The sequence below is a fragment of the Anomaloglossus baeobatrachus genome, chromosome 1 (genome assembly GCF_048569485.1).
Source record: "Anomaloglossus baeobatrachus isolate aAnoBae1 chromosome 1, aAnoBae1.hap1, whole genome shotgun sequence".
Classification (NCBI taxonomy): Eukaryota; Metazoa; Chordata; class Amphibia; order Anura; family Aromobatidae; genus Anomaloglossus; species Anomaloglossus baeobatrachus.
In genome coordinates, this window is record NC_134353.1 from 684541253 (window position 1) to 684566029 (window position 24777).

Sequence of the window (24777 nt, forward strand, 5' to 3'; positions counted from 1 at the left end):
AGTGCTTTATTTAATTAGTTACAAATATGTCCATCCATTTATGTACAGAGTTTCTGCAACATCAGTCATCAAATATTTAGACAATGCAATGAATTTTCTGTAAAATGTTCTGTATATACTCGTCAAAATGCTTGTACTTCACAAAGTTTAAAATGAGTACACTCTCAAAGTCAAAATGACCAAATTGTGCCCCGTTAGATTCTCCGATGTCATGTGACTAATTAGTTTTACATGGTCTCAGGTGTGACTGAGGAGCCATATGTTACATTTGGTTTTATCACTCACATACACTCTTATACTGGTCACTGGAAGTTCAACATAGCACATCATGGCAAAGAATTCTCTGAAGATCTAAAAAAATAAATATTACTCTACATAAAGATGACTTGATATAAGAAGATTGCCAACACCCTGAAACTGAGCTGCAGCATGGTGGGCAGGACCATACAGCAGTTTAACAAGACAGGGTCCACTCAGAATAAGCCTCTCCTTTGTCAAAAAAGAAGTTGAGTACAAGTGCTCAGCGTCATATGCAGAGGTTGTCTTTCCAAAATAGACTTATGAGAGCTGCCAACATTGCTGCAGAGGTTAAAGAGATGGGGGGGGGGGGTCAGCCTGTTAGTACTAAAATCGTATGCCGTACACAGCATCAAATTGGTCTGCATGGCTATGGTCCCAGAAGAAGCCTCTTCTAAAGATCATGCACAAGAAAGCTGCAAATAGTTTACTGAAGACAAGCTGACCAAAGACATTGATTACTGTAAACATGTCCTGGGGACTGATGAGACCAAGATAAATTTATTTGATTCAGATGGTGCAAAAATGCTCAAAAACGCATTGTGTGAACAAAGCCTAACAGCACCATAATGCCCAAACATTTATTTTAACAAGCATGAGTCTGTTGAGAGGTTTTCTTTAAGTGTGAAAATTAATGGAAATTTATCACCACGTATATTTTGTCCTGGGGGTATCATAAAGTGATATAAGATACCGTGATTTCAGTAGAGTGTTTGTTGTTTGTGAGTATGCAGCAGTTGTTCTAACACTCACAGTTTAATTGTTGCAATATAATGTCGGTACTGTAACACAAGAAACTGATGCATTTATGAGATGGAAGTTTGCCAATCCACTGCTGATTGACAGATGTATCACCATACAGATTTAAGGCCCTTTCACACACAAAGATAAATCTGTGGCAGATCTGAGGCAGATATGTGGCAGATCTGTGGTAGATCTGTGGTTGTAGTGAAATTGTGGACAATCATTTCCAGGTTTGTGGCTGTGTACAAATGGAACAATATGTCCATGATTTCACTGCAACCACAGCTCTGCCAAAGATTTATCTCTGTGTGTGATGGGGCCTTAATAGGGAGAAATCTGTCAATCAGTGGCTAAAGAGCTGAAGGAGCTTTAAAGGGAGTTAACCTTAAAAAAGACTAAAAATCATGACTCGGATTATATCCCACTCATGGCTTGGTTAATACCTCTAGAGTCTGGTTATGGTGCCATCAAATATGCACATTTATTTAATTCTTTAAAATAAATTATTTGTATTTTTAAAACTTAATAAAAAGTTTCTGCTTGTTTCACAATGGAACTTGTATGCTTATTAGTTTTTTACTTACTATATTATAGATGCACAAATTTAGTACAATTAAATTCTCCTAGAATGTTACAAAAATTTTTAATCTGCATAATACAGATTGTTTTGTAACTTTCTCCATGTAAACTCATAAAAATAGCATACATCTGTGGTAGCCAAATAAATGTATAAAAATTGAACAATTAGAAACTCACCACCTACTTTTCTCTCCATCACCACAGATCATTATCTGGTCCTTCAAGCTTCTTTTTTTCCCCATTCAGCCATTGCATGGATTTTCTTTGTCTGCTTAAGCCTGAACCTTCGGCACAACTGCAGAGGGCATCGTGGGAAGTCTTGAAGTTACGACAGGCATCACCTGAGTAATACCACAGCACCCAGCATGCCAGAAGTCCTGGTCTGGATGATGAGAATTCAAGAGGATAAGGGGAAAAAAAGAGGTGCATAGCACCAATCACGGTCTGCAGGGATGGTAAGACAGGTTAGCAGGAAGGTGAGTGTTATTTTTTTTTACATTCTACATTTATTATGCTATGTAGTCTGGAGAAATCCCAGAGCATAATAAGAAACATTCAATTCACACAGAATAACTTTGCGTGCATAATTTGGCAAAATCATATTTCAGCAGATCACTATATATTCAAGTAATATATAAGCACATTCCATACATTAAAACATTCAGGTATACCCTTAGGAATACCTTCATCCCACCACCATCCCAAATAACATTAATCTGTATTTTCTTGAAACTAAAAATAAAGTTCCATTTTGGAGAAATGTACAATCAGAAAATGAACAGCAATGGAGACAGAATCAACATTATCATAATCTAGTGCTTCTCGTACTTATATGGCGACCCTGAGGCTTCAGTCGCCCCAGGGTACTGCATCTCACTTAAGGTGCAGTACTCATCCCGGGTAAGGAAGAGGGTAATTGCTTGTGTTCACCACATTCACAAACCACACACAGGTGCTTTCCCACTGAGATTTGCCTAGGGTCGATAGGGGAGGTGGCCATCATGAATCATCCCAGGGCACAGCATGGGGTGAGGAGGACAGTTGGGACCTTGGTCCAGGCATCACTTTTGGAATTCGGGAGCACCACAGGACCCGCCGCCTGGAGCAGGCAGCTCAACCTGGGTTCTCTACAGCTACCGAGGATTCCAGGGTCTGCGGAGAGTGCAGGAAACACCTACAGCCCATTCCATCTTCCATACACAGGATTGGAGGTACTCCGACTAGAAAGGACACACAGTGGGATCACCTGTGGTGACCTCCGAATTATCCAGGATCGGCTGGGGCTCATCACGGCAGAGACCGGCACTCCAAGGGTGACAACCGGACTGTGAGTAAAGTACTTGGAACTGCAATCAGTGTGTCAGCCTATCATTGCGGGTGCCATGGCCCAGCGCTCCGGCGTCAACGGCCACTGCCACCCCCATCATTCTCCCTGGGGCCTAGCTCTACCTGTGGGGAGCTGAACCATCCTGGCTGCAACACCATCCGCCCCAGAGAAAAGCACCAGCATCAATGGCTAATCCCTGGCCGAACACCACAGGTGGCGTCACAAGACAACAACAAACCCCAACATCCCTCTCCCCACCATCATCCCGTCCATCCATCCCTCTTTCTGGACACCTCGGGGTCACAAAACCGGGCAGGGCCACCTGTGACATCCCCTGACCCTCATCAGCCCGGTGACAAGTATCAACCCCGGCCCCGTGGGGTGCTCTACTTATGGTATTTCTCCTCTTCCTTTATTCAAAGATGATAATGCTTTAATGGCTTCAATTATCTTAACATTTCAGCTTCTTCCTTATTTTTATTGACATTAACATTTTTTGGGACATCAACTGGGTGAATTTTTCTAAGCCAGATCCTCCATGTTATTGGGCCTTTGCACAGGTACCAGCACAAAGAGCAACAACTGTTAAAACATTTATTTTTATTCTATATTTCAAATTTTGTTTAAATCACATTGTCTACCTTATTTTTGGAAAAAGTACGTTTTTTCAGGTGGCGGGGTGGGACTCTGCACAGAGCAAGGCATGAAAGAAAAAAATATTGCAATTTTATTTAGCAAACAAATTCTTGGTATTCCAATAATGTAATGTTCTTTCACAAAATTCTTAAGTTTTGTATTAATATTTCATGATTTTATGGGTTTGGTTAAGTTGTCTGATAGATATCTGGATTGGGTCTATGCTGAAGATTATTAACACAGAAAGCTATTATAGTCTTTCATTACTTACAGTACACTTACTATATTCTCTACAAACCAAGTATCATGTAGCTATTGATAAATCCAGCTCAATAATGTCAGATAGACTTTCAAAAGAGAGTAAAATTAGACTATGTGCACACACCATGTATTTTAGATACAGATAAAGATGAGAAAACGTGTTCAATAAAGGCTCACCAAACTCAGGTTGGGTACGTGCCTTAGCTTGTTCGTTCGGGTTCGGCAAACACGAACATTAAAGTTAAGACGCGGTGTTTGGTTTGGTTCTCTCTTGAACACTACATACCCAATACATTTAGAATCCGGCACAAAGGGATAGGAGCAAGCGCTTCATATTCACTGATTGACCGGGGTGGCTGTCACACTGCTCCTGTGTGGCTGTATGCTGCTCTCGCTGCCTCTCCTTCACTTCCTGTGCCACTCATCACATATGCACTACTTTCCCTGCTTTCCCTTCCCACCAGCCAGCCTGGTGTCTGTGATTGGTTGCAGTCAGACGCGCCCCCAGCCTGTGTGACAGCGTCTGCCTGCAACCACTCACAGGCGCTGTCTGTGAGTTAGTATGGTGGCATAAAAATAAATAAATAAACAAAACAATTGGTGTAGAGTCCCCATATTATGATACCCAACACAGATAAAGCCTATGGCTACAGGGTGCAGCCCCCTGCCATATGCTTATCTTGGCTGTTCATCAAAATAGGAGGAACTGCATGCTGCTTTTTTTTTAACTATTTAAACAGATAATTATAAGAACCAATGTGCGGTTCCCCCTAATTTTGATAACCAGCCATGATAAAACCTGATAGTTGGGGCTGGTATTCTCAGACTGGGGAGGTCTATGGTTATTAGGCCCCCAGCCTAAAAATAGCAACCTATAGCTGCCCGAGATTGTCGCATTGATTAGATAGAACAAGCTTGGGATTTTACCTTGCTCTTCCTGATTGCCCTGATGCGATGGCAATAAAGGTAATACGGGGTTAATAACAGCTCACAGCTGCTACTAAGCCCTAGATTAGTGATAGCAGGCATCTACTACACCCCATCACTAATCTGTAAGTGAAAGTAAATAAACACAAACATCAAAAAAATAAAATACAAAACCACCCTCTTTTACCACTTTATTAACCCTAAAACGCCCAGGTTCGAGGTAATCCACACAAGGTCCCACGACGGACCTGGATGTGCTACATTGAACCCTGGAGAGACAGAAAACATGTCCGATTTTTCCAGGCTCTAGGAAACACTGACAAGAAAGACCCGACTGGTAGCAGTGATGTCACTCAGTTCATTGGAAGTCATACTCAGGTTCCAATGGTATGACATCAGGTGACCTGAAGCACTCTGGCTGAAAGTGCGGGGAGCCAGCCGCGATCAGCACATCACTCTGCATGCCTCAAACAGCACTCTTTACATCCCACATAGTGTTCTGCAGCTCCACATAGCATTCTGCAGTCCCAACACAGCACTTTGAATCCCCATATAGTGTTCTACAGCCCCACATACCACTCTGCAGACTCAAATAGTGTTCTACAGCCCCACATAGCATTCTGCAGCCCCACATATAGAGCTCTGCATGCCCTATATATAGCGTTCTGCAGACCCACATAGTGCTCTGCATGCCCCACATAATGTTCTGCAGCCCCACATAGCATTCTGCAACCCCACATAGCACTCTGCTGCCCCACATAGTGTTTTGTAGCCCCATATAGCGCTCTGCAGCCTCACATAGTGCTCAGCATGCTCTACAGAGTGTTCTGCAGCTCCACATAGCATTTTGCAGTCCCAACACAGCACTTTGAATCCCCATATAGTGTTCTACAGCCCCACATACCACTCTGCAGACTCAAATAGTGTTCTACAGCCCCACATAGCATTCTGCAGCCCCACATATAGAGCTCTGCATGCCCTATATATAGCGTTCTGCAGACCCACATAGTGCTCTGCATGCCCCACATAATGTTCTGCAGCCCCACATAGCATTCTGCAACCCCACATAGCACTCTGCTGCCCCACATAGTGTTCTGCAGCCCCATATAGCGCTCTGCAGCCTCACATAGTGCTCAGCATGCTCTACATAGTGTTCTGCAGCTCCACATAGCGTTCTTCAGCTTCACATTTCATTCGGCACGCCCCACATAGCGCTCTGCATGCCCCACATATAACACTCTGCACGCCCCACATAGTGGTCTGCAGCTCCACATAGCATTCTACAGCCTAAGGCCTGCGCCACACATCCGTGCCTCCGGTACGTTTTTGGCATTTTTTGCACGTACCGGAGACACGTGCTGATGTTGACATACTATTTTTAATCTAAAAAGCCTCACGTCAGTGTTTGCGCACGGAGCGTGTGTCCGTTCCGTGCGTACGTTTGAGCGTGTCGAAAAAGCGCTGACATGTCCGTTTTCCACCGGCATCACGTCCTCACGGATCCATTAAATCCTATGGGTCCGTGTTTACACGTACGTGATACGGATGGCCTCCGTATGCTATCCGTGTGGTCCGTGTCCGTGTTTTAATTAGAAAGTTTGTTACACTCTGAAATACTTTCAGGTGGCGTAGCTAACATATTTTTTTGCACAAAACTAACTGTGCATTTGCAGAAGGAGTGAGCAAGCAAGAAGTAGTAGTTCTGTGTATTGCAAGATCTATTTTGAGCAAACTTTCGTCTTCGAAATATAATAATGGCACCACGGGTGGACACGGAGAAACTTATAACAGCTGTCGAGACTCACCCACCATTATGGGATACACGTGTAGATGGTTACCATGACCGACTGACAGTTGAGCGCCATTGGAATCAAGTAGCTGAGGAAGTGTACCCCAATAATGCATGGTCTAGATGTTCTCCTGCAAAGCGTGCTAAATATGGTAAGTTGTTGTATTTTTTTATAGTTATTTATTTAATATCTATATTTGGATTTGTTCATACTTTCAAACTGTGATTGTTTTGGCATAGTTATGTTTTCTTTTAGTGTAAAATCCTATGAGAAGAATTGGTATATGTACTACTCAATATATTGAGTTCCTGTACACTTTTTTCATAGTATCACCAAACTTTCATAAGTGTCAAAAATCAAAGTATACTTAAATTTGTAATCTGACTTGGAATTCTTCATGAATTTACTAAATTAACTGATTAAACTGTCATGTGTTTTAAAATTCCCTGTTGTATTAGTCTAAATTTAGTATCACAATTGAAAATCTTTTTTTTTTTTTTTTTAAAATAAAATTGTTTAAAATGACATGTCAATATCATTACCTACATGTATCAAATAATATTTCTAGTAATTTATAGCCAAATGTCATTGCAAAAACACCAAATTATAATTTAAATATAGATGACAATTACTTAAAATATAATTATTCAGAAATATTATTTGGTTATGTGTGAATGTCTAAACATGTTTTTGAATGAAGAATATCTAAATAAATTATATTTCATCCTAAGTATTTGACCAACATAATTGTGTTAAATTGTATATTACATTTCGCAAACATTATTTAAATTAATGTGTGCAGATTTATGGAGAATGTTGCAAGTGACATATTTTTTTATTTTCCACAGTTGACTTGGTAAAAAGGCGTTGGCGTTCAGCCCGTGATCAGTACCGAAGGGAGTACAACCCTATACCATCCTCATCCAGCCAAGGCCGCAAACGCAGATATGTCTACTATGAACAAATAAGCTTCCTAGCACCCATCTTAGAAGTTACACAGTAAGTTTTTTTTTTTTTAAAAAAAAAAAAAAAAAAACCCCTGAAGATAATTGGACAAAGATAAATGTTAAGATTGTAATATGTTTTTTCATTTCTTATAGAACGGAGGATAATCTTGACGAATCAGATGATGAACCAACAGCAGGTCCCTCTGCTACAGCCACCTCAGCATCAGAACAAGAACCTGCCAGAGAAGACATTGAAATTCCTGAGACTCAACAAGATGCAGCAAATGATTCACATGAGGGTGGGACAGAGAGTGCACAAACCAACACCCAAGGCTCATCAACGCAACAAACAACCACACCAGCTACACAATCAACACAAACAAATGTACTTCCACGTTTTGCACCACAACCTCTACGTGCAAGAAGAATCCGCAGACCTGAGGAAATGAGATCCTTACCGGAAATAATTGACACACGCATTATTCACATAATGAACACTTTAATTCCAGAAACAGATGCCGAGCGTTTTTGTCGGTCTTTATCTACTAGCTTAACCAAAATTCCTTCAGATAGGCAGGAACGTGTAAGAGCTGCTATGCTTACCCTACTGTCAGCTAGTCAGGCAGAACAGGAACCAGTGAGAGTGTATGAGGCCATAGAAAATTGGCGTACCATTATGCAACAACATACAGTCCCAAACACAACAGACAATCAAAATACAATTTCAACACAAACAACAATGGCAACTGTAATAGTCAATAATCCACTATTACAACAATCTGGACAACCTTCAATTGCTTCAAGTACGTTATTCCCAACACCAATTAGACAAGGGTATGTTGCAACCAATACTGGTGCCTTAAGCACAGTACAAAGTGCTACCTCTCAGCAACCCATGAACTATATGAATTTACAACCAACTCAAACTACTAGTTACTTTACTCAACCCACAAATATTGGTGGTTTACCTAATTTGTTTCCAGGTTCAACATACCCACAATCATTCATGATGCCTCATTATCCAATCTCAACTATGTTACCTACACCACACTTACAAACATCAGTCAACTATCCTCAAGGTCAACAACATACACACACACAATACCCAATTACCCATGTAGATCCACAGGTGTACTCAACCACAGGCAATGTGTTGGGACAAACCAGCATGCAACAGACTGTTCCACACACTACTTTAGCTAGTAATAGGAATGTTGTTCAGCAAACAACTGTTTCCATTCCTGAAAATACCATTTCTGAGGCCACACAAAACAACATACTCAGCAACACTCAGGTTACTTCACTAGAAGATCTTGTTGACTTGTGATGCACATTTTTGTTAATCTTAACAATCAAACAACAAATCTGATGAATGTGTCAAAATGTTAAAAAAGAGGGATTTCCAAAAATGTGCAAACTCAGAGTTGAAAAGATTTTAAAAACATGTGTGATTATACTTAGTGACGGATCACATATATGTTTTATGGCCTTTATTTTTGGAATTTTATGAACACATTTTTACCCAACCAATTTGATGGTTAGATTAGTTCTAATATTCTGAAAACACAGTTTACAATTTTTTGGTCTATGTCAATGTCCAACATGATAGCAACTTAATTGGCCGACATTTTTCTACATTGTAAGCAATGCACACATTTTCTTTACAATTACTCTTGTATGTAAAGTATATTTTGTATGTTATGAAGAATAGCATCAAAATTTACATTTAGAAAAGTTTAACACAAAATGAACAATATGTACATTTTTAATGTGGATGTGAAAAAATAACATCCTTACTTTATGGATTAATATGCTTATTCTTAATAAAAGATTATGTTTTTGAAGAAAAGAAACATGTTTATTATTGATATTTATTAATAATATTGCATTTTTTCAATAGACGATTAACATTATTAATGTTGTAAGTTTGAAATAAGTTTCCTAAAACATGATAGTAACACAGAAATGTACATACACATACATACAACATTCAGAAAACCATGTTGCTAACAGAAATGTCAGTTTATGATTAACGCATTTGGCCTTTAATACTAGTTCGATTTAAGCTCTTAGATGTTGAGAAAAATTAACCAAGTTCCTATAATAAAAAAAATTTATATTTTTATCAACAAAAAACCATCACAATCTTAACAATCAACACTATTATTAGTATCATCAAAACAATTAAAGTAATCAGTAAATAAATTTCTAATTTGTAAACCAGATGTCACGGAATTATGAGACATAGGTTCACCTGTGGGATTAACAACATGGTTTATCTGAATTTCATCATCCACATAAGTTCCTCCTTCATGTATCCGACAGTAATTGTGAAGCACTATGGTAGCCTTGAGTACAGATGTGACAAAGGTTGGCTGCAACTGAATCGTTGTCTGATAAATGCGCCATTTGTTAGCTAAAATACCAAATGCACACTCCACATAACGTCTTGCTTTAGTTAGCCGATTATTAAAGTACTGTTTCCTGTCATCAATGGATCTCCTTGGATATGGTCGCATAACATGTTTGGATAATGCAAATCCTGCATCTGCTACCATCACATATGGTGCCAACGGTCCAGATGTACCAGGTAGGGCAACTGGAGGGGGGATCAATAATGAATTTTCTTGCAGGCGTTGGGCTAATCTTGATGAACGAAAAATACGGGCATCTGAGGCACTACCATAGGCCCCAATGTCTGCATAAATAAATCGGTATTCTGTGTCAACCAATGCCAAAATAACAACGGAAAAAAACTTATGAAAATTGAAATAACGTGACCCAGAGTTTGGTGGCTTTTTAACTCTGAAATGCTTGCCATCAAAAGCTCCTATGCAGTTAGGAAAGTCAACAGAGTCCTTGAAGCCCTTAGAGATTTTCAACCAATCTTCTCTGTTTGGCTGAGGCATCATTTCTTCTTTTAAATGTTGCCATATCATGTCGCATGTGTGACGTACTATAACGGCAATGGTTGATCGACCCAACAAAAAATCAAAATGTAAAGCACTAAAAGATTGACCAGTCGCCAAGAATCTATGAAAACAAGACAAACAATGATTTACAATTAACACTATGTTTTTTTAAATTAAAACAATCATAAGAAAACACAAACATTGAATCAAAAATGAGATTAGATCAATAAAGATCAATTACACATTTCAATGTGAAAAATAACACATTTACACAAATTACAAAAATAACAAATATAATACCTCAGAGTCACCATAAATCTCTCCTCTGGGGAAATGGAAAGCCGCATCCAAGTGTCCTGATGTTGCAAATGAGGTCGTAAAATATTTAGTAAGTAATCAAAACTCTCAACTGACAACCGGCAGTATGAAAAAAACTTATCTGGGAAATTCCGTAACTCAAAAAATAAAGTATGGAAATGACCATGCATAGGCCGCATCATCATTAGTGGATGCACCCACAATCTGGTTCTTCTTACATTATCATATTGCAACATGTGGCGTCGAACGCCAAAACGACGAGATATAATCCAACATAAAAACACTAAGGCCTCCGTGGATAATGGCATTGCGACAATTTTGTCTCAACACATAGGTGCTCCAAGGCATAATACAAGCAGGAAACAGTTTATAGTTAACTTATATTTATGTCCTAATCACATACACCTATGTGTCATTTAATTCCAAGTAATCACCATTATCTCAATGTGTGAAACATGTGAAACACGCACAAAAAACGGACTGCACACGGAACACACACTGACGTATTTCACGCACAGGAAAACGCACACACGTACACACGTATGACACACGATATGCATACGGACACCACACGGAGGGGAAAAACGGACTGCAAATACGGAACACGGACACAAAAAACGGACTACACCAAACGTACGTTTTTTACACGTGAGTGTGGCAGAGGCCTAACACAGCGTTCTGTATCACCACATAACACTCTGTACACCCCATATAGCGCTCTGCAGCCCCACATAGCACTTTGCAGCCCCACATAGCATTCTGCAGCTCCACATAGCACTCTGCAGCCTCATATAGCACTCTGCACACCCCACACAGAGCTCTGCAAGCCCGATATAGCATTATGCAGCTCATTATAGCATTATACACCCCCACATAGCATTATGCGCCCCCACCGTGTACTGAATAAATACATACTCACCTCTCCTCGGTCCCCCGTCACTGCTTCTCATTTTTCTTCTGTGTCTGTGCTCACATCTCAACATAGTGGAGGACACTAGTGATGTCACCACTGTGCTGTGCTGTCAGAGAGCACAGACAGAGCAGGACAAAGATGAGAGGGAGCACTGCACTGCGTCTCATCATTGGTTTCAAATCTGCTTTCAAATTTGCTTTCAAATTTTCTTTCAAATCTGTGATGCCGATACATTTGAAAGTGCGATCCTGGGTGAGGGCCTGGTGCTGGCGCTGACACGGGCTGACAGGACCCATAGCAGTGGCATGGCCTGCCTCTATCAGTGTTTCCCGGAGCCTGCAGAGATTTTTTCGGCCTCTCCAGGCTTGGATGTAACAGAGCCAGGACTGTCATGGGACCTCATGTGGATTACATCGGACCTGGGTGTTTTGGAGTTAATAAAGTGGTGAAAGAGGGTGTTTTTTTGTATTTTATTCCAAATAAAGGATTTTTCTCGGGGTGTGTGTATTTCTTTTTACTTATAGGATTAGTGATGGAGGTCTCATAGTCCCCTTTTCATCACTACTTCTGGGCTTGAAAACAGTTGTGCACTATTAACCCATAATTCCCCCATTGCCATTGCATCAGGGCAATCAAGAAGAACTGGTGAAAGCGCTGAGTTTGTTGCATTTAATGGTTGCTATTTTTAGGCTGGGGCTAGTAACCTTAAGCCTCCCCAGTCTAAGAATACCAGCCCCCAGCTGTTGGGCTTTATCACGGTTGAATATCAAAACTGGGGAGACCGCATGCTGTTTTTTTAAATTATTTATTTAAATAATTAAAAAAAAGTTTCAGTGGACGGGCTCCTTACAGGTATGACATGATTTCAACACGCCCCTCTCACATAATATTGGCGTGTTCAAAATACAGTCTGACATTTCCAGCCAGAATAAACATTATTTTTCTAAGTCCACATGGGCATAGAGTTGTTTATAATAGGAGAAGGGTTCTGGGGGTAAGACCCCTAGATAGGGGTAGCGTAGGGGCCTTGCATGATTATAGTGTACCCTCAGACCCCTGCTTCTATTATAATCAACTCCATACCCATGTGGACTTAGAAAATAATGTTGCTTCCTCGTATCAGCTATGATAGCGCAGGCCTTTGCTGACGTCATGCCCATGTGACCAGAAGAGGCAGCCCTTTTGGTCACCATGGGCATGACGTCAGCAAAGGTCCTTCTAGCTGCTGTGACTTAGATGTTACTGTAACAGAAGAAGATACTCGGACCCAGAAGCAACAGCATCGCTGGTGAGTACCCAGCAGTGTGTATGCAGTGACAGGAAGTCATCGGAGTATCTAATGAACTCGGATGACCTTCCGACAACACAGCCACGACACCAACGCTTCTGAGTTTTGCGGGGTTGTCGTCAGGAGGTCATCAGAGTTAAAGGTATAAAGGCCCGGATAAAGGCTCAGGATTGGTTTTGTTCGATAAAGGTTCGTGAGCGCAGCCCTTGTTTGGCTCAGCAAGCTGAGCAGTGGGGAGTTCGCTCATGTCTAGTTACAGAACCTGCTGGATCAAATCTGCATCACCTGGCAAAAAAAATGTGCATTTTTGTGTGTATGTTTGATGTGTTTGTTTTTGCTTCTGTTTTGCTGCATTTTTGGTGCTTTTGATTCATTTTTTTCATACATTTGGTGGGGAAAAATGCTGGTAAAAACCCTGAAAGATTTGACATTCTGCAGATTATTTTCTACACCAAATCTGCAAGGGATAAATAAGCAACATGTGCACAACACTTCATTCTCATTGACTTTGCTGGCATAAGGATAGGCATGCAGTTATGTGACAAAAATGCACCCAAAAAGGCATCAAAAATGCAGTATGTGCACATAGCCTAAAATAGTTATCTTATGAAGGCTTCCCTACTATGGTTTCAGGATCAACAAAGTTTAATCTACCGAATCTTCGGTAAAAAACTTTTCTTTTTTTATTTGAATAAACGGTGCATATTAAAAAGGCATTGAAGGAACCGGGTGCAGGATCCCTCACGGACATTACTGCTGAGGGTCTTATAATCCTCTTCATTTTGCTTCAACACAAGTCGCAATAATTGCATTGAGCAGTCAAGCTGTATTCTCTCCCACTCCTGTATAAAACTTGGGACTAGTGTTGAGCCACCCCCCTAGTGTTCGAGTTCGGTTCGGTTCGTCGAACGGCGGCTTAGTTCGGCGAACGTTCGAGGAACACCTTCTAACCCCATTGAAAACAATGGCAGGCAAACAAAAACACATACAAACACATTATACATGTACAGATACAGTTAATAAACATTGCCATTACACTTACAGGTCCCCGCGACGGGTCTTGCACTTTATCTCCCGCCGCTTTTCCTTCCGATCATTGCTGCGCCGTCCCAGTAACCAGCACTGATGATAGGACCTTCCGTGACGTCGTTAGAGCATGTAACCAGTTAAGTGTGTATTATCTCATTGGCTACAGACTGGTCATATGGCTAGTTGTCATGTTAGGTCCTGTCAGTGCATCTCCCCGGTACGCGGTGCTCCTTTGAGCATCTCCGTGTACCGGCGAGATGCTTGGGCACATGATTGGCTCCCCGTTCCTGCATGTAGGCGCTCTTTACAGAGTCAGCCCACATGCAAGGACTGGATGCTACAGCCGGTGAATAACGGAGATCATCGTTGCTATAGTAACCCGCCTGTCAGATTACTATTTCAACGGTGGCAGCGGTGACGTCACCGCTTACAACCCGCAGCCTGTGCTCACTCACTGAGTGATTAGACTGCACGGGAGCAGCAGCGTCTTCCTCCCATGCAGTACTGTCTGATGTAGCAGAGCTGTATGGATTGAAAGTGAAAGAAGACAGAAGACCAGGATCGTGAAGGGGTGAGAGGGAGTAATAAACATGGAGTCTCTAAGTGTGTCTGTGTATTTATTTCTATTAAAGTATTTTTTCTCTGTGTGGTGCCTTTTTTTTAACCCTTTATTGGAGATTCTTAATGGCCGGGTCAAACATGCCTGACATTAAGAATCTCTGGCTTAATACAAGCTAGTAAAACAAAGCTAGTAATAACCCATTATTACCCAGGGAGCCACCCGTCACCAGGGCAGCTGGAAGAGTTGGATACAGCGCCAGATGATGGTGCTTCTATGAAAGCGCCATTTTCTGGGGCGGCTGCGGACTGCATCTCGCAGCAAAGGGGCCCAGAAACCTCAGGCCAACCTGTGCTGCGGATTCCAATCCCCAGCTGCCTAGTTGTACCTGGCTAGACACAAAAATGTGGCGAAGCCCCTGTCGTTTTTTTTTTAATTATTTCATGAAATTCATGAAATAATGAAAAAAGGGCTTCCCTATATTTTTAGTTCCCAGCCGGGTACAAATAGGCAGCTGGGGGTTTGGGGCAGCCGTACCTGCCTGCTGTACCTGGCTAGCATACAAAAATAAGGTGAAGCCCACGTCATTTTTTAGGTGGGCATAAAATTCCTGCATACAGTCCTGGATGGAGTATGCTGAGCCTTGTAGTTCTGCAGCTGCTGTCTTCTCTCCTGCATACACTGCTGAATGGAGCATGCTGAGCCTTGTAGTTCTGCTCCCCCTGTCTCTCCCTCCAGCATACAGTCCTGGATGCAGCATGCTGAGCCTTGTAGTTCTAAAGCTGCTGTCTGCTCTACTGCATACACTAGTGATTGGAGCATGCTGAGCACTGAAGTTCTGCAGCTGCTGTCTGCTCTCCTGCATACACAAGTGAATGGAGCATGCTGAGCCTTGTAGTTCTGCTCCCCCTGTCTCTCCCTCCAGCATACAGTCCTGAATGCAGCATGCTGAGCCTTGTAGTTCTGCAGCTGCTGTCTGCTCTCCAGCATATACTAGTGGATGAAGTACCCTTAGCCTTGCAGTTCTGCTCCCCCTGCCTCTCCCTCCAGCATACAGTCCTGAATGGAGGATGCTGAGCCTTGTAGTTCTGCAGCTGCTGTCTGCTCTCCTCCATACAGACAGCAGCTGCAGAACTACAAGGCTCAGCATACTCCATCCAGGACTGTATGCAGCAGTTTTTTGGCCCCCCAAAAAATTATGTGGGCTTCGCCCTATTTTTGTATGCTAGCAAGGTACAGCAGGCAGCTACGGGCTGCCCCCAACCCTCAGCTGCATATTTGTACCCGGCTGGGAACCAAAAATATAGGGAAGCCCTTTTTTTATTATTTAATGAATTTCATGAAATAATTAAAAAACAAATGACGTAGGTTTCGCCATATTTTTGTGTCCAGCCAGGGACAACTAGGCAGCTGCTGATTGGAATCCGCAGCACAGGTTGGCCTGAGCTTTCTGGTCCCCTCTGCTGTGAATTGCAGTCCGCAGCCACCCCTTTCATAGAAGCGCCATCTACTGGCGCTGTATCCGACTCTTCCAGCTACCCTGGTGACGGGTGGTTCGCTGGATAATAATGGGGTTAGGGCTAGCTGTATATTATCAACTAAAATCATTATTAGCCAGCGAGCCACCAAGATCAGGGCAGCTGGAAGAGTTGGATACAGCGCCAGAAGATGGTGCTTCTATGAGAGGGTCATTTTCTGGGGCGGCTGCGGACTGCAATTAACAGCAGAGGGGCCCAGAAAGCTCGGGCTAAGCTGTGCTGTGGATGCAATCCCCAGCTGCCTAGTTGTACCCGGCTTGACACAAAAATGGGGCGAAGCTACCTTCATTTTTTTTTTTTTAATTATTTCATGAAATTCATGAAATAATTAAAAAAAGGGCTTCCCTATATTTTTAGTTCCCAGCCGGGTACAAATAGGCAGCTGGGAGTTGGGGGCATCCCGTACCTGCCTGCTGTACCTGGCTAGCATAAAAAAAAGGCGAAGCTCACGTCATTTTTTTTGTAGTTTTTTGGCAAAAAAAATAAAAAATGCTTCCCTGGATTTTCCATTGCCAGTGAAGGTAACACCAAGCAGTGGGGGTTAGCAGCCAGCAGCTGCTTGGATTACCCTTAGCTAGCAATACATAAAATGCAGCGGGACCCCATATATATTTTTTTTAATTATTTATTTAAATAACTAAAAAAAAAAAAAGGGCTTCCCTGTATTTTGATTGCTGGACATCACAGTGCTGTAAAAAAAAATCTTTAAAAAAAATGACGTAGCACTCCGCGTTATTTTTGACTCTCAGCGCAGATACAGCAGATAGCTACTGGTTGCCACCCCCATCTGCCTGGCGTTACCTTGGCTGGCAATCAAAATATAGGGAAGCCCATTAATTTTTTTTATTTAAAAAAATAGTTAAAAAAAAATGACATTGGGTCCTCCCATTTTTGATAGCCAGCTAGGGTAAAGCAGAAGGCTGTAGCCTGAAAACTACAGCTGGCAGCTTTACCGTGGTTGGGGATCCAATGTGGAGGTCCCCCCAGGCTCTTTTTCTATAATTATTTAATAAATATTAATAATTACTAAAAAAAAGAAGGGTCCCCCCCAAATTGGATCACCAGCCAAGGTAAAGCGGACAGCTGTGGTCTGGTATTCTCAGGGTGGGAAGGTCCATAGTTATTGGCACTTCACAGCCTAAAAATAGCAGGCCGCAGGCGCCCCAGAAGTGGCGCATCCACTAGATGCGCCAATTCTGGCGCTTCACCCCAGCTCATCCCGTGCCCTGGTGCAGTGGCAATCGGGGCATTAAATGGGGTTGATACTAGCTGTAAGGTCACCTGACATCAAGCCCAGCAGTTTGTGATGTCATGGCGTCTATCACATACCCGACATCACAAACTGTCAGTACTAACAAAGCAAATAGACAAAAAAAATGTATGTGAAGAAACACTCCCCAAAACATTCCCTCTTTCACCAATTTATTGTAAGGAAAAAAATAAGGGGGTCCCACGATCTGGATCGTCTAAAATATGGGGGACACGCAGGGAATGTATCCCCTATTTTCTAGGAGTGTAGACCCTCCATGTGAGGAGTGTGGGTGCAATGAATCTGCACCCACTCTCCCCGGGTCCACAGCAGCAGAGTCCATGTCGTAAGTGTTGCTACCAAAGCTGCAATGCCCTGTTCATGACGTAAGGGCATCCCTAATCAGGAGAACTATTCAACAATTCCAAATATTGGTATTTGCTGATATTATTGCTATTCCATCTACTATATATTGGGGACCGGATCTTAGAGATGGAATACCCCTTTAAGTTCAGTTATCCAGCTGAATGAATACTAAACAACAGAGCTTGCTACGTAGACATGTTTTCTTGTGGCGTATAGCGGACTCTCATGTTTGGTATTTGTTCAGCAGGGCAACTATAAAATCAAATACCTCCATTTGGAAATGTAGTATAGCTCTCCTGATCAACTATGTTCCTTACCCCATGAGCAGGGCATTGCAGTAGCTTACAGATGCATGGTTACCACCACTCACTGTGTCTGAACACAGGAAGCTGAGCTAACAGCCGCTCTGTGCATGCGACAGCGCCTATTGTGAAGGAGGGGGCCGCGGGGGATCAACGCTGCACAGGTACTGTGGGACACCGGGGAACACCGATGGGGTTATAGGGGGTGACTTGGCAGGGCCTGGGAAGGAGTTATCTGTTGCATGTGTCATGGCACATGCGACAGAAATCAGAGGAGTAGGGTGAAAGCGGCCGGCGCGCTGCTGTGCACGCGGCCATCTTGGATTTCCGGGAGGGGGTCAGGGGGAGGCACTTTGGCGACACCGGGGGACCGGAGGGGACCGGGGAGGAGCTTTATCTCCCATCTGACATGTTTGTTCATGCCAGATGGGAGATAAATAATTTTTTACCAGTGCTGTCATTTACTGTAACGTGATCATCGGTATACGGTGTATACCTGTGATCACGTGAGCGGGGACTGGAAAAACTGGCCTGAATCATGATCTCCAGGGTCTCAGCTACCCCCTGAAACCCCAGATATTTTCTGACGCTGGAGGGCGCAATAAATTTATTTCTGCCTGCTGTTTATAAACGGCAGATCAGAATGAGGCTTCATTCACACGACCGATTTGTTTTTGCGGTCCGCAAAAAAGGTCCATTTTTTCACGGGTGCATCCATGTGGCATCCGTTTCCATTCCGTATTCGGTCCGTATGTCATCCGTTTGTCATCCGTGTGCCTATTGTTTTTTTTTGCGTACTGCAAAAAAACTGAAGGAGGGAAAATACATAAATTTACCCAGGATCCATAGCTTCAACCTACATGAGGCGGTCACATGTTCACTCCAGTACCATTTTCTACTGCTTTTCACATCGTAGAGCGCTCTTGTTATTTTTCTGTGCTTGTACACTTCATATCAGTCTTTTCTATCATTATAATGGCAGAAAGATACATAATGTCCCACTCTCCTGCATTTTGTAATTTTGCACCCTTTTGTGCCTTTCATGTGGCACTAAGGGGTGCTTAGCCTTTTTTTTACGAAAAAAAAAAAAATTAAAAAAAATGACGTGGGGTTCACCCTATTTTTGATAGTCAGCTAGGTTAAAGCAGACGGCTGCAGCCTGCAGACCACAGCTGGCAGCTTCACCTTGGCTGGTAATCCAAAACTGAGGGCCCCCCACGCTGCTATTTTAAATTAAATAAATAATTAAAAAAAAAAACACGTGGGGGTCCCCCGAAAATTGGATCACCAGCCAAGGTAAAGCGGACAGCTGGGGTCTGATATTCTCAGACTAGGGAGATCCATGGTTATTGGACTCTCCCCAGCTTAAAAATGGCAGTCCGCAGCCGCCCCAGAAGTGGTGCATCCATTAGATGCGCCAATCCTGGTGCTTCACCCCAGTTCATCCCGTTGCCCTGGTGCGGTGGCAAATGGGGTAATATATGGGATTAATACCAGATGTGTAATGTCACCTGGCATCAAGCCCTCGGGTTCGTGAGGTCAGGCGTCTATCAGATACCCGACATCACCAACCCAGTTAGTAATAAAAAAAAAAATGGACGACAAACACATTTTTTTGAAAAAACACTCCCCAACACATTCCCTCTTTCAGCAATTTATTAGAAAGAAAAACAAATCCAGGTCTGCTGTAATTCAAGGGGTTCCCATGACGATTCATACCATAGTCACTGTCCCAGTCAATGAAGAACAGAATGTTCCCCATTGGCTGGGAGAGCAATGCAGTGACCTGAGCTAACATCAATAGGTCAGCCCAGGTCACTGCAGGGCATGACAAGTGCTGCTGTCAGGAGCGAGGTACATTACCTGCGGTGACAGTCTCGAGTCGACAGTGGGAGGAAATGTGAAGCAGCAGCCATGGAGGACAGTGACAGCGCTGAGGTCGGGAGGGCAAAACTTCATCACCGCAGGTAAGCCGAGCAAGGTAATGTGTGCAGAGTGTGAGGTGGGTGGAGCTAAGTCGGGTAATGTGTGCGGAGTGCAAGGTGGGTGGAGCCTAGCGGGGCCATGTGTGCGGGCGACGGAGTGCAAAGTGGGTGGAGCCTAGTGGGGCCATGTGGCGCTGAGGACGGCAGTGTCGGGGACTGCATGGCTGGGGACAGGTGAGTGTGAGTGTGTGAGTGTGTGTGTGTACATGCCGCGTGCAGGAGGGGGCAGAGCCCAGCGGGGAAGTGTCGGCTCCCTGCACACGTAACCAGGGTAAATATCGGGTTACCAAGCAAAACGCTTTGCTTGGATACCCGATATATATCATGGTTACCAGCTTACACAGGCTGCCAGCAATGGCTCCCCGCACACTGTAGCTGTAAAAAGCCCTGCTTTTGGTGATCGAGCCGTTCTCGAACGTAACTCGAACTTTCAAGCTTTTAGCAAAATGCTCGAGTTCGAATTCGATCTCGAGCACCCCCAAAATCACTCGAACATGAAATTGGCGAAACTCGAACCTCGCTCATCTCTACTGATAAGAACTTCATCACTGCTCCCAGTGTTGGTACAGTAATCAAAATTCTCTAGGACATGACAAATGTCTGCAATTCACACCCACTCTGCAGTACTTATGTCTGGCAGCTGCGTCAGATGGGCATGTTCCAGCTGCAATTGAGATACTGCCCTCTGCTGCTCATGGATCCTGACCAACATATGATAGGTTTAATTCCATCTCATAGGAAGGTCACATATTAGTCTGTGACAAGGCAAATGTAAGCACTGCTGCAGCACTGCCAGGCCAGCAAAAGAGGGAGATGACTTGCGGAATGGGTGCTAATATGTCGTACTTTGGTAAGTAGCTGTGGTATGTCAGGGTATTTTTTGCTGAACTACTAAATTTACAACATGGGGCATACAAGTAACCTGTACAAGCTTTCCAAGCTTTAAAGCCGCCACCAGATTACGATCATTATCCCACACTACCATTCCTTGATGGAGGTCCAATAGTGCAAGCCACTCATCTGTTTGCTCAATTATTGCTTTCAAAAGCTCAGGTGCCGTGTGCGATTTTTCACCGATACAAATGAGCTTCAGTAGAGCGTGTTGCCGCTTAGCCAAGGCAGTGCTGCCGAGATCCCAGCTGGGGAATGATGTTGATGGTTGGACACCGGCGGATGTTGAGGAGTATGCACAGGAGCCAGATGAAGAGTAGGAGGAGGAGGAAGTTGTTGCTGTGAAGGAGGCTACTGAAACTGTGATTGAAGATGGGCCCGCTATTCTGGGTGTGAGAATTATATGGGATGTTGCCGGCTCAGACTCTGTACCAGCCGCCACCAGGTTCATCCAGTGTGCCGTCAGTGAGATGTAGCATCCCTGTCCACTTCTGCTTGTCCACGTGTCTGTGGATAAGTGGACCTTTCCTGTTATGGTATTGGTGAGAACCCGATTGATGTTTACGTATACATAATTGTGGAGCGCGGGGATGGCACAATGAGCAAAATAAAGTATCGATGTTCTGCCACTGCCAAAAGGTCGCGGAAAGCTTCTGTTCCCACAAGCCAATATGGCAACATCTCAAGGGTTATCAATCGTGCAATGTGTGCAGTTATGGTTTCTGCCCTTGGGTGCGTAACGGGGTATTTTTGCCTCTTTTCGAAGGTCTGTGATATGAACAACTGAACGGAACGCTGGGACACCAAAGCGGATGTAGTCGATGATGACTGAATTTGGACAACATCAGGTTGGGAGAAGGAGGTATCAACGGCAGTTTCTTGCACTGCAGTTTGGGAAGCAGTCAGGCTAGGGGAAGTGGCTGTGTTTTGAGCCTGGAAATCATGTTTTTTACCAAGAGCTGTCAACCACCTAGTGGTGTGCTTGGCTAACATATGGTTTCTCATGCTGGAGGTGCCCAAGCTGGAAGTATTTCTGCCTCTGCTAAGCTTAGTCTGACAGATTTGACAAATGTCAACCGTTTGGTCCAAAGGACTCTTGAAAAAAAACTCGCACACAATCACAGCACGGACCCTTGGATTCTGAGATGGCACAGGTGGTGCATGTACCCTTGGACTCTGAGATGGCACAGGTGGTGGTGTCATGTGCACAGTTGGTTGACCACTGGCAGTGGTCGAAACCCTATCTTTTACAGCCTTTTTGCAGACTATGGGCACATGCTCCTCTGCACTGCTGCTCTCGCAATCCATGCCACCCGTCCATGTTGGATCAGTCACCTGATCATCGACCAGGTCGTCTTCAAATTCCTGAAGGTCAACATCTTTGGTTATGGAGGTTTCAGGCTGACCTGAGGGCAACGGTGTCTCATCATCCTCCAATACTTCCAGCTGATTGCTCAGAATGTGACGGCCAACCACATGGCTTTCTTCTGGCCTTGGGTGCTCAAAGATCTGTGCATCACTGCACACCACGGCCTCACGTGTATTGGTGGTCTTGTGAGGTGAGAGGCAAAAAAGGTCAAAGGGTCCTGTAAACAGTTTCTCAGTGTAACCTGCTTTGGGGTCATATGTTTCCCTGGAATACTGATGTTGTGAGGAAGAAGGTAGATAAAGCAGGAACCTTTTTTTTTAAAAAAGTGGATCGCTTTCACCTAACAAAGCACTGCACTGTCACTGGCCCTATAGCTGGTTCTGCATTCACTGTTTTGCAGCCTGGTGATTTAACCAGCTGCTAGCAGGTACTAACTACTGGCTTCAGTCCTTACAAGGACTATTTAAGATTTTGCTGCAAGAACGCTATCTCACAAAAGGCACTGCACTGTCCCTATTGCTGGTTCTATGATTTCTTTAGCTGCTAGCAGCTACTGGACACTGTGTTCAGCCCTTACAAGGACTATTTATTAGTTGGATCTAAGAACGCTCTCCCGCACACAATACAGTCTATCACCCCTGCCAGCTTCCTATCGCTGCGTGTTCACAAAATGGCTGCTGCCTTATTTAGCCCTTATGACACTGTGTGACTAAGCCAATCACAGTAACACCACAACAAAGATGGCTGTGGTGTTACTCTGAGGGAAAGCAACATCAGATGTGTTCATTGGCTCGAAAATAGGTGCCAGGAAGTCAGAAATGAAAATGAAAGTATCGGAGCGGATGTTGTTTTATCCGTCGGCTAGCGAATACCTCGAATACCCCATTATCCGTCGGATATCGAATAGTCGCAAATACATTCGCTCATCCCTATTTATAACCTATTTTGCTTGACATAGGTCTCTGGTTTAAGGGCATAATTATAAAAAAAATTGAAAATTGCGATGCTTTTAGAGTTTTTGCAACATTTGTGATATTTTCACAAAGAATTGTAAAAAACATTAACCTAACTTTAACATTAACATGAAGTACAATGTTTCATGAAAAAACAATACCAGCATTATTGGGATCCATTGAAGCGTTCCATTATTACAACATAAATTGACACTGGTCAGATTTATAAAATTTCACTTTGTCAGGTAGGTGAAAACAGGCTTTGGCTATAAGTACATAGAGTCCTGTGAAGCAAAAACTATGCTATGTAAAGTGAGCTCTTTGGTAGTAGAGGATGTAAAAGTTTACATCTAGTATCTAAAGGATAGGATAAAAAGAACATGCTATATCTACTTTCTCTTGGATAAAAAAAATAACGTGTTTCTTATGTACAGTAACACTATTTTATCTTTATGTGCTATTTAAAATTTGACATCATTGGCTGTACTATAAATTACATAGTTTTTACCCTATTTAACGTTTCATACAATTAAAAAACATATACTTCTACATGGTCAATCCTAATAAGAAACAGATTCTAAAACATTCTCCTAGAATTCCCTCTTGTGCATATAGTATTTTCTTTAACATTTATAAAATGTGATTTAAAGTATTGGCTTTTGCTGAGTAAATTCCCCCAATAAAATGTAAGTGAAATTATTACTGTATTCTTATAGAATAAATGAAAACATCTGCAGACATTGAAAATATATGGATTTCTATATCAGATATTTCCTTATGAGCTTAGCCAACAATACATGCTAAAAAGTCACTGATAAGAGCCAAGCGAGGTATTAAGTTAGTTTGTAAATGTTGTACGAGGACAATATAAGTATATTCCAATGTTTTAAAGAAAATGGCAAGTTCCCAGTCTAACCTACATTATAATAGTGCTCTTCTAGTTGTCTCTATGCAACTTCTGACTCGTTAAGTTAATAAAGACTTAGGAATACTTTGCACAGTACGACATCGCAAGCTGATGCTTGCGATGCCAAGGACGATAGTCCCCGCCCCGTCGCACATGCGATATCTGATAGCTGCTTCACACACATAAACCTGCCCTGCGATGTTGATCTGGCCGGCGACTCGCCTCCTTCCTAAGGGGGCGGGTCATGTGGCATCACAGCGGCGTCACACGGCAGGCGGCCAATAGAAGCGGAGGGACGGAGATTAGCGGGACGTAAACATCCCGTCCACCTCCTTCCTTCTGCATAGCCGGTGTGAGCTGCAGGATGCAGATGTTCCTCGCTCCTGTGGCTTCATACACAGCGATGTGTGCTGCCGCAGAAACGAGGAACAACATCGAAACATCGGTCCTTCTGAAATTATGGAAATGACCGGCACTACAACAATGATATGATTTTGACGCTTTTGCGCTCGTTAATCGTATCAAAAATGATTTACACACTCCGATATCGACAGCGACGCCGGATGTGCGTCACTTTCAATATGACCCCACTGACATCGCACCTGCGATGTCGTAGTGTGCAAAGTACCCCTTACCGTATTTTTCAGACTATAAGACACTTTTTTCCACCCAAATGTTGGGGGAAAGTGG

General features: G+C 43.1%; 1 protein-coding gene across 1 annotated transcript in view; it reads left to right on the forward strand.

Annotated features, from left to right (window-relative positions):
* Positions 1-6519: 6519 nt before the first annotated feature.
* The window catches only part of LOC142249625 (uncharacterized), an 85242-nt gene continuing 66984 nt past the window's right edge, over positions 6520-24777 (forward strand). The window contains exons 1-3 of the mRNA XM_075321415.1: positions 6520-6712; positions 7410-7560; positions 7662-8653. Coding sequence (XP_075177530.1) covers positions 6526-6712; positions 7410-7560; positions 7662-8653 — 1330 coding nt within the window. The 5' untranslated portion in view covers positions 6520-6525. The remainder of the gene's footprint in view (positions 6713-7409; positions 7561-7661; positions 8654-24777) is intronic.